The 11,110-nt window shown below is 47.8% G+C and overlaps 1 protein-coding gene across 2 annotated transcripts in view; it reads right to left on the reverse strand.

The window, feature by feature from the left end:
• Nucleotides 1–11,110, reverse strand: part of SMOX (spermine oxidase) — a 24,303-nt gene that overhangs the window by 3,881 nt on the left and 9,312 nt on the right. Inside the window, exons 3-5 of one of the 2 annotated variants that reach the window (XM_010185628.1) lie at nucleotides 6,870–7,043; nucleotides 4,273–4,487; nucleotides 3,788–4,161 (exon numbers count right to left, since the gene is read on the reverse strand). In XM_010185628.1, the coding sequence (XP_010183930.1) occupies nucleotides 3,788–4,161; nucleotides 4,273–4,487; nucleotides 6,870–7,043 (763 nt within the window). Of the gene's footprint in view, nucleotides 1–3,787; nucleotides 4,488–6,869; nucleotides 7,044–11,110 lie in introns of both variants that reach the window. The other variant, XM_010185627.1, reaches the window with a different exon arrangement.

The following is an 11,110-nucleotide window of genomic DNA, read 5'->3' on the forward strand; positions in this document are numbered from 1 at the left end:
ATGGAAGTGAAAAGCCCAAGGGAGCCCAGGAACAGGGAGCTCTTGGATGTGTCAAGGAAGTAAGACATCACGTTTGATTTTTCGGGGCTGTGGGAAAGCCCAGGAGAACGCACCGTGAAAGCTGCTGGACAACACCACACCAAACGGGGCCAAAGCGGTCATCCATCACACTGCATCGCACAGAAACAATCAGATCATGGATTTTCAAATGAAAGAAGCGTCTGCACTTGTGCCTCCTCTGTAGCCAGGGCACGTTCTCATGGTCCGCTGCCAAGGTACCCAGGTTTTCAATTCAGGAGTCAGCAAGTAAGATGTTGATTAAGAAGACGATTAACATTAGGAATACGGCGTTATAAGCAAGGAGATGAGGGCTTGCCAGCCTGCAGATAAGGCCACAGGTCTGCTCAAAGACTGAAATTTGTTAATGAAGGGGTTTGTGGAGTCATCAGCCCAACTGATAATTGTATAAATCCAGTAATATTCAAGAGCACAACTGTTCAGAATGGTAAAAACAACAGCTTTGTCCCTCTCCAGTGTTTCCCATGGATGACCCTGTACCACACACACATGGGTAATCAGCAGTCTTCCCACCAGGGAATCATCCTTCACATAGCAACTTTGTCACAAGGGAAACCGCAGCACTGCAATGTGGAGCAGGTGGCAGAGGGCAGAGCTTCACGCAGAGACCAGCGTGGAGCAGGGTAAGGAGCCTTGGGACATTAAAACGCAGCTGCACGGCTCCCACAGCCAAAGCCAATCTCCTGCCCTAGCTCCATGTGGTAGAAGACACCAGAGAGACATCAGGGCATCCCAGCCATCCATATGAGGGTGGCAGGCACAACACAGAAGCCAAAAGAGATCAGTTCCCCTGCAGACAGACAGCTGGAGGATGGACAGGACAACTCAAGGCCTGCAGTTGCTTTGTTCTGGCTCCTAACACTCAGAGCTTAGACAACAACAAAACCAGAGCAAGACTTACAATTGTTCAAAGCCATCCCACTTATCAGATTTAGGGGATAGGCTGCTTTCCAGCCACCCCGCTGTGAATGAACAGCAGTAATTGCCAATGGCTCTCAGGTTAGAACAATCCTCAGAGCTTTTCACAGCAAAGCCAGATAATCCACAGCACTAACCTACATGTGAAATTTAAGGTCACGGGGGCAGATCATCTCCTCTCAGTGTGAAATAACACTGAGTGGTCTAACGCCTTCTGAAGCCAAAGCAAAGGCCTCCACGAGCAATGGACTGGGAAAACACAGCTGAAGATGGGAACCCAACTGGTAACACATTAATTCTTTAATAGAAGAAGAAGGTATATAAGAAATCTATAAGAAATCTATAGGAAATCTGGGGAAGAGCTGTTCACTGGGGCATGGAGCGATAGGACGAGGGGGAATGGTTTTAAACTGGAAAAGGGCAGATTTAGGCTGGCTCTGAGGAAAAAGCTCTTCCCCATGAGGTGGTCGATCAGTGGCACAGGTTGCCCAGAGGTGGTGCAGGCCCCATCCCTGGAGATATTCAAGGCCAGGCTTGATGGGGCTGTGAGCAACCTGATCTGGTACCAATGTCCCTGCTGACTGCAGGGTTGGGCTGGATCAGCTTTAAAGGTCCCTTCCAACCCCACACATCCTGTGATTCTATGTAAGAATGTGGAGGATTTTACACCCAGAACATGAAAGCTACGAAAGGCAAAGTGAACATTAAAAGGCTCACAGTACCTGCTTTCATTACTGAACATAAGGCTGTCTCTATACTTGGCAGAGACGAGCTTCTTCAGAAGATGTAACAGAGCACCAAGCGAGGTGTGGAAGATCTGAACTGACTTACAGATTAGTCTTTCTTTGCACTGAGCTTAGGATCCTAGGAGGACTACTTTCCCAACTCAGCTGACTCACATGAAGTTCAGTGGTGCGAAACGCTTTAAACGCTGCATTTGGCGGTGCTAACTGGACCACAGGAGACCAGACATTTTCAGAACTGACTACAGTTAGATGACAGACAGAAAGCTGCTTTGTCACAGGTCAGGTTGTGCAGTGGGTGCTCCAAGAACAGGTTTTCTTCTCGCAGCTGAGGTGGCCTCTCAGCTTATGCACAAAACGTTCACGGCAGGGCAAGGCGCTGGTGAATTCGGTCTGAAATGCTCCAGGGTTAGATAGGCCAGGATTAGCAGAAGGCCAAGACAGAGCTCACACTGCTGAGGCTGATGGACAGTGACCAGGTGCAGCATCAGCTGGGACAGCAACTGCAGCACATACCCAGGACCCAGCGCCAACCGATTTCCAGTAACGCAGTGAAGGAGCCCAAGAATGAAGAGGGAGAGAATGCTCCCCTCTGCCAAACTAAGAAAGTCCCCAAGAGCCAAATTCCCACTGATGAATCAAGGAGTTTTAAGAAAAACAAGAGATCTTAAGCAAAAAGAGCTGCAATAAATGAGGTTGTTCATATGCTCAGGGAGATGTCAGCACTGGAATAATTTGGCTTAAAGAGAGGAGCCACCTCCTACGCCTGTGCAGGGCAGCAGTTGGCCTGCTGGGGTCAGGAGGAAAGGAGGTGTATGTGTACCAACACTGCAACGTAGCGTAGGGATACCCAACACCACAGCTCGGGAGGCTGAAGCTGCCAAATCCAGCTCTCACTGATCCAGCCTGCTTCTTTGCAGTCAGTCATGCAGGAGGTCCTCAGCTTCCAGGACCCTTCCTCTAGATCACCACGGTTTTGGTAGTAAATGGTGTGTAAGCACAGGGGGAAGCTACATTTGTGAAGGCAAATTTCTTCGCTTATTTGGAAGTCCACGGACAAGAGGTCAAGCTGGAAACCAAGTGGGTGTTGAGATTTGGCTACCAAGAGCTAGCAGACAGATAGAAATAGCTTAATCATGGGACCCATCTCTAAAACACCATAAAATACAAGTAACCTTGGAGGATGCTGCTCTTACAATTGCTTCTAACTGTGTATAAATCCAAAGTCCTTACTTCAAGGCTGGCTGTTTCAAGTCAGTTGCTGTTTCAGTGCCATTACCTTACTGCACTTGTGCAGTGTCTCCCATCAGAGGATCTCAAAGAACTCTGCAAATACAAAAAGCCCTTTTTTTTGGGAAGGTGTGCAAGCTGTAAAGAAGTGAATGCAGACAAACTAAGGCCCGGTGTGTTCAAGTATTACAAACTTCAGTAGTAATTTCTCTCAGCATAATACACATAAGATCTGTCTCGCTCCAGCTGCTGCCTTTAATGTGATGTGTGCTCAGCGCGTGTGAAATCTGTGATGTTCAGGAAGGTTTAGGAGAGGCACTCAGAAAACAAAGTCTCAAGATCAATGGATACTTGGAAATTCAGCCCAGTGAGATTTCCACACAGCCCCATGTTGAATGGAAGTCAGGGATGCGATTCAACCACCAGATCTCAGCTGAGCTAAACAGGTTCAACTCCGCAGGCTCTAAAATAGCTGTGCTGCTTTCCGCAGCGGAGATCAGTCCTCAGGAGCCCTCAGTCCAACAGCTGCAGCTGCTCAAGGGTTATTTGTGATTAAATAAAAGCAGAGGATGTGGAATCCTCAAGCACTTCTACCCACCACTTCCTGAGCTGTTTATCAGCCCCTCTGTATAAATAGCTCTCAGGCACACCCAAACAGGAGGTGTGCTGGAAGCACAGGCACAGCCCATCCAAAGGGACATAAAACGCCAAAGAACTAAAAATGCCTTTACTGCATTTCCTTCCTAGTGGTTATCCAGCATCCCAGCCCCACTCTGCCTCTCCCCTCCGCTCACCACAGGAACCAGAGCGTGGCTCACCTGTAAATTTACGCAGCATTTCGGTACACGTTTCCGCCACCGTCTCGTCATCGCACTTCTCCATTATCAAAGCCTCTTCTCCACAGATCCAGCCACTCAGGACGTGGCCGTACCTCTCCGGTGGGTAGAGCACGTCGAAGCTGCAGATCTTCTTGTACCACAGCTCCTCGGGATAAGTCAAGCTCTCGCTCTCTGCCTCGTCCTCCCAGACAAACTGGATGCTGTTGCACTCAGAGCTCCAGAAAGGCTCTTCGAACTCCAGGAAAATCTTGTCGGTCGTATTGATTCCTAGTTTCTCAATGGCCAGCACCTTCTCCTCGGGCAAGCGGGGATGAAACAGGCTCTCGTGGCGCTTCTTCAAGACTCCCAGAGACACAGTCACGATGACATGGTCGGCTGGGATGAACTCGCAGTCCTCGCACTCTACGAAGACGTCGGAGCCCTTGTCCTCCTCGGGGAGGTCGCTGTTGTGGTCGGCCACCCTTTCGATCTCCTTGCTGACCGACTGGTTCCAGTGGATGCACTTGACCGGCTTGCGGAGCTGAATGACAGACTCGGGGATGGAGCGGGCCAAAATCTCCACGATTTTAATGAAACCGCAAGGAATGATGTGGTGAGCCCCAGGGATTTCGGTCCACTCTCCAAATTCGCTGAGCGAGACTTCATCCATGCTGTGGGAGCTGCTCTCGCAACTCTCTACCTATGGAAAAGCAACACAAAAGCAATATTGCCACAAAGCGACTCATTTTGCCGCAGCACAATGTTGCAAGGGCCACAGAGGAGCTGCACAAGCTGGGAGTCCCGAATCCCACTCTTAAACCACATTATTTTTGCTAGTGAAGAAGCGTTTGGCCGTAGGTTTTAAGAAAATCAACTCTTCCTTCCAACCAGAGAAACCATTTTGTCATGGTAACAAACTGCACCAGCTTTGGTTGCATCGGCCAGAGTTCAGAGATGACATCTCTGCTTCTGCACGATTTTGGGTTACAGTTCTGTTTTCTATCACCTAAAACCCACTCCACTGGCCAAGGACTTGTTACTTGGTGCCTCTGCAGCAGAAGCTGGAGCTATGTTAATCAGATGCTCTTTCCAGTGTTAATAAGTGCTCCCATGAGGAGCTTTTGGCAGCTATTGCTGCTGTCAGCAGCTTTCAACGCACTGTTAAACACTCGGCAAGCTGCGATCTGCAGGAGGGGAAAGGACCCAACGCAGAAGGGACTGAAGGAGACAGAAATGGGAAATGCCAGGATGTGAGACACCTGCATTTGATTAACTTGCTGTGATTATAATAGTTTTAAATTCAGGACCTGTTGGGTTAATGTCTGCAGGAGTCTTAGGCATAGCCACAGCTTGCGACAACCCCTGGGACGAAAGCAGGGTGTTGGGCCTGCCTGGTGATCAGTTTTTAATGATGATAATAATACTGATGCATGGGACACAGCGATCTTCAAATCACTGGAGCCAAAGTGATTTGCACACTGTAACTCTGTAAGCATTTTAGGCAAAGGGAACATTACAACTCCATGCCTCGCCCTTTGGCCAATTTTCCACACTTTAAGGACCACGTTTGGAAGCCCAGACCCTCTCCTTGGGGGAGACAGGAATCTCTGTGCTGGCCTAAGGTGTCTCTGGCATCACCCAGTGACCCCAGTGAAGACTGAGGAGGCCCAGGTCATGCACAGTTAGGTCTTGAATTAGACCTGTCCTGTGTGTCTGCTGTGGTTCCACGCCAGCTGATAGTTGAGCAGACACTCTCCAGCACCCACCCAGGGTTATTTCTGCTGGCCCACAACACAAACCCTGCACCTTGGGTCACGAAAAGGCCCCTCATCCTGCCTGGATGCTCCACCAGGACACTCCACATTGCGAAGGTAACACAGTGATGGCTGATTCTTTCAGGCATGAAGGAAAAATGCCAGGGAGAAAACCAGGCAACTACCAAGGCTATGCCTGAGACACCAGATAATCCCCACTCTCTCAGCACCCACTCTGATCTGAGAGTCTTAAGTATCAGAAGCTTTGTTGTTCTCAGGTATTTACACATGAGAAGGGATTTGCAAGAGCTGCTGAAAAGTCCCTGGCTGTGGAAACCTGTAGCAGCCACAGCAGTAATCACCAGAAAAAAAGAGAGCTATCAAATGACTAGAGATGTCTGCATATTACGTGGATAACACAGTAAATAACCCGTCTACGTGGCAGCTGTGGAGATGCTCTGGGATACAAGCTCTTGGTTTAGGACGCTGAGATCAGAACAGCACCCAGGATGCCTTGGTTCAAACCTCAGCTTTATCAGAGTCTCCTGTGAGACTCTTTAGGTCTTTATTTCTCTTTGTTTCAGCTTCTCATCTATAAAATGTGAATACCTTACACTTACCACATCACACAGCGCCGCTTGGCTCCCCTGCCTCATTTCATAAGTCTTTAAGTCATTATAATTGAAAAGGGAATGACTATTACACTTTACTTGTGGAGTGATTGATGCAGCATTAAGTCCTCATCCCACAGAGATCTCATTTAGGCCAAGGCATCAAGAAGATAAAAAGAAGTAGGGAAGCCATGAGGAAAAACGATTAGGATATCAGTCTATAAAGTCCACCTTTGATTTTAATGCTTTACCTTCAAAATCCTTTCTAGGGATTTCTTCAGCAAATTACTAATATCAAAGTTACGTTTCTTCTGATCTCTGAGATATGGACAGAGGCAGAAGGGGGTAAAAGAGACTCAGGCAGCATCCTGGGGTCCCAGGTGTAAGGCATGAGACATTACTAAAAGCAGCTGATAATCGCTTCAGATGGTAAGAAAATGCTAAATTACACCAGAAAATTTAACAGGGCCTAGGAAAGCCCCTTCTGATTAGAAAGCTGGAAGTTTAAGGTAAGGAAAAAAAACCAGTAAAGGTATTTTTTATTGCAGCCCACTGTCTTTGGAGACGCCTTATGAGGAAAAGTGGTCAGCCTAAACACAGCCCCAGCTGTGAGACCACAGAAAACAACTTTCCAGTGCTGGGCAAGGCTCAGCCGGGTGTCTGAGGCTCCAGATTTGTCTGTTCCTGATTAAAACAACCAATGATGTGCACACATACCTTAAGGTACTGCTGGATCATGGCTAGCTTCAGCCTCTTCACGGCCTCTGTGTCATCCGGATCGGCCTTGACGCGTTTGCGCACGACGTCCCGTGTGAAGACGCCCACACTGTTCTGGCTCTCGGCATTGACTGGTTTACCTCGCTGGAAGAACTCCTGAGTCAGGTTATAGACCTGCCAGAGACGGGACAGACAGACGGACACCGTGACTCACAGCACGACCCATGCCCCAAGGTGGGGTGCTTTTTCCTCCATCCAAACCCAGCACATTCGGATCCCCCTTCTCTCACCAGCTGTGAGCAGTTTACTGTGCTCCAACACAAGTCAAGTCGCACCCGCAGCTCTGCTGATTTGAAGGCAGGAAGCAATGCTTCCCTTCAGGCAAAGACAACCAACCTTACTCACCTGCAGCAGTCTGGCTACTATTAAGTCATTAAGTTGCTATTAACTTATGATTAAATTAGTTATTAATCCAAGCATGTCCGTTCTATCACTTGCAGAAGACCAAGTGAGGCAGCCCAGCCATTTTCAGTGGCTGAAGCCTGTTGTTCAGCCAGATGTTGAGGTGCTGCAGCTGGACCAGAAAGCCAGGAAAGCACAGACTGCCTTGGGTTTGCTATGTGTAGATTTTGGCTCTGCTGGGCAGTGTCACAGCCTGACAGTCTCTATTCAAAACCTGCAGGGAGTGAACTCAAGCATCCTCAAACCTGACAAGAAAGCCCCAGCTCTTCCCTCACCTCGGTGTCTCAGGCGCAGGCTCTGTATCTAAAACCTCTCTCAGGTTGCAGGTCTCAGCTCTTTGACCGCTCTAACCTGCAACCAGCCCTTCCACCCTCTCCAATATTCTAATTATTTCATAATAATGCCCAGGAATCCACCAGGGAGGAGAAATTCAGTTTCACATTTAGTTTTCTGTTGTACTCTGAAAGACTGGAAGTGACCAACACGGGCTTAGCAAAGGAATTTTGCATGCACACACGTCTGACTCGTGGAGCACAAGACAGGTACAGACCCATGGAGATCAATGCCATCTGCCTGTGGCTGTCTGGAGGAATCAGTATTTCTGTCTGCAGGATTGCCACAAGAGCCTGCAGTTGAATCACAGGCCCTTATTTCCACAGACAAACTCACACAGGAACCTTTTTAACACAGGAAAGCTTTTAAAAGATGCCCCCTAGAAGTGCGACTCATCCCATTAATGACCTGTTTGTCCAAAATGAGTCACCTTCTCATTTATATCATGCCACAGCACACAGGATCACTGCTTGGTGAGTTTTTCCTGTCAAAGACGGTTTGAAGGCAACTTATGATCCTTTTTTGGAGACAGATTATTCAGACATACCGAGGAGTTCAACTCAAAAGTTAATGCCTGATAAGAAGGTGGCAGAAAAGGGGTTGCCTCTCCTTCAAAGCTCCCACAGCTTCTCATTCTCTGCTGGGTAGTTCACCATGCTTTGGTTTCTTCCCACCTTGAAGCTCCCCAGAAGCTTGATTTTCTCTAGGAATAAAGTGAATTTGAGGAGGCAAAATATGAGGATGATGAGGAAGGGGAAGCAGTGATGGAAAATGCATGGCAGTAGGAGTCAGAGAGTGCAGCTTTGTGAGTCAATGGAGGACAGAGAGTAGATAAGGACAAGTACGGGATGAGGAGGAAACTGAATTAAAAAAATAAGTGAAAGAGGGAAGAAAGGGGAAAATAAACTACAAAAGCAGAGAAGTAATCACAATAAAAACAAGTGAAACTGCTGAATGCATAAGAGAACTGCAAACACTGATTGGGACTGTCTTTCCAAGGACATTTCCAGACAAGAAATGTGGAGTCCAATGCCCGACATGAAGTGAAGGCCTCCAGCAAAGGAAAGGAAATCATGCCTTCCCTGTTCCCCAATGCCAAAAGCTCTTTGGCAGTTTCAACACCCCAGGCCCACTGATTTCTGAGGCCCAAACCACTTCCAGCAAGTTAAAAGCTGCATAGACCTTGCGTCAGCACAATGCAGCTCAGCTTTCGTAAGCCGATTGCACGCTGTAAGCAGATCACGCATTCACAAGACAAGCAAAGCTGTGCTAAAACCCAGCTACCATTTGGCCAAAGGAGAAGTGAGCCATGGGTATGATTTTATTAACTGTTATATTCTTCCACTGCCCAACGAAGAGCAGAAATGCACAGTTCTCTGGGCTGGAAACACCAAGCTTTTCCTATAGATGTTGTCCCATCGATCAAACAGCAGGGAAGTATAATCACCACTGGGATTTATTATTTTTCCTCAGATTTCCTGTTACTTCTTTCCTTGTCTCTTCTTGGGGGTGCTGAGCCATTTGACGAAGAACAGAAGGCAAAGCTGTTGTAGGCAAGAAGGAAGAGGAGAACCAACAGCAAGTTCTACATTAAAAGATACACTCTCATAATAAAATAATATGTTTCATGTGGATTCTTTAATGTACACGTGGGGCAAACATATCCTGTATAAGAACCTATAGGAAAGGTTCCTATGTTTAAGGTAGGTTTCTAATGAAGCAGGAGTGGAATTGCACCATCTGCAGTTGGAGTTACTTGGGCTTTGCTTCCCCAGGTGGGAAATTGCTCATAGGAACAGAAAAGCATCGTCGTGCCTATGGGTCCATCCCTGAATTTGTGGGAAATAGGAATTTATGAGATTTGAAGACACATTCTCCTTCAATCACTTCATCGTGATGTGGTGAAGAATTCCTGAGAGAGCTCAATGGGCTTTATTTCAAAGAGCCTGGTGAAAGGTAGCAGCACCTTTCCTGATGGTGGCTTTTGGTGCCGATTTCCTAGTTAACCCTACAAAATATCCATGCAGCCAAACTGCGAGCACCGTGCCTATCAGCAAGGAGAGCTACACCGTATGTGGTCCAGACTTATCTCCCTTTTCTAATAACACAGACCTGACAAAAGCAAGAACTAAAAATGAGGACAGATTGCATCATGTCCCAGCTCTTACCACTGGCAAACTCCCATCCCAGCACAGTGACCCAATCATCTCTCACTCCAAAGCTCCTCTGGGTTTGGGCAGGACTGGCCCTAGGAGCTTGCAAGGGCCATCAGCAGAAGCAAATGATGAAGACCTCAAGCAACTCTTCATTCAGTGCAGGTTTCCATCCCTGAGGGTTTACATACAATTTGGTGGAGAAATGGGGCTGAAGGTCAGAAATTAAAAGGAGTTTATGGAATGGCCATAACCCTAAAATGGCTCCACTTTGGCTTAGATCTTCTTTCTAACCAGCTTTGGGGCACCCCACAAGTGGGGTCTCTCCAGGGTATGTCCTCCCTGTTACCTACAGGCTTGCACCCACACGTGTTTACTCCGTACGTGCTCCTCCACCACAGGAAGAGGCAGTCTCTTAGGAAGGACAAATCTAAATAAAGAAGTTGCTCAGCACTGAAGGAGGTCAGGAAAGCACATCCCAATCCATGCTCCTTCCTGCCAGCGTCCGTGACGATCCGCAGCATTGTCTTTTTCTTACTTGGCTTAAAAACTGCAGTGACTTAATCCCCCGGTCAGTAAAAAAACCCCGATGGAGATAGGTCCGTGCTGTTACCAGGCCAGACATCTGTCAGGGCAATAGAGGGGCAGGGAGGGAGCAGTGGCCCTTTGGTCTTGCTTTCCACGATAAAGGCACTGGAGTTTTAATTGGGGATGGCAGGAAGCCCAGCACGGGATGGGGGGTGAGAAGGGTGGAAAACTTTGTCATTCTTTGGCTGCATCCCTCCCCCAGAAGCTCCAGCACACAGGAGAAAGCTGACAGATAACAAGACCATTAATTAGCTGCTTGCTAAAGGGAGGGTTCCTGCAAAGCAGGTCTTTAGGGATCACATCCTTACTGAAAAGCTGAAGTAAAAATAGGCACTTTTTTCTAAATCAGGCTAGCAGATGGACTGTGAAATTCTTGGGCAGGCAAAGCACTGTGATTTTTCACCTGCATTTAACTTGTCCTCCCTCCCACCCTTCACAAATATTTGGGAACTTAAATACCTCTTTGGGGAGGGAAATGAGGGCTTAGCAGGGACAGAAGAGCAACTCTGAGACGGGCTGTCCCTATTCACACTTTCCCAGCAGTTATACACACACAGACACTGAAGCTGCAGACATTGCCCTCAAAAGTAATGTCCTTTGAGGACATCTCCTGTCCCTTCTCTTTGAGGATCATGCAGACGTGGTATAAGCAGGAAGAGGACAAAATATCACCCATAGCTCTAGGACTGCCCCAATTATTCCAGC

This window comes from Mesitornis unicolor, unplaced genomic scaffold, assembly GCF_000695765.1.
Source record: "Mesitornis unicolor isolate BGI_N332 unplaced genomic scaffold, ASM69576v1 scaffold22135, whole genome shotgun sequence".
Classification (NCBI taxonomy): domain Eukaryota; kingdom Metazoa; phylum Chordata; class Aves; order Mesitornithiformes; family Mesitornithidae; genus Mesitornis; species Mesitornis unicolor.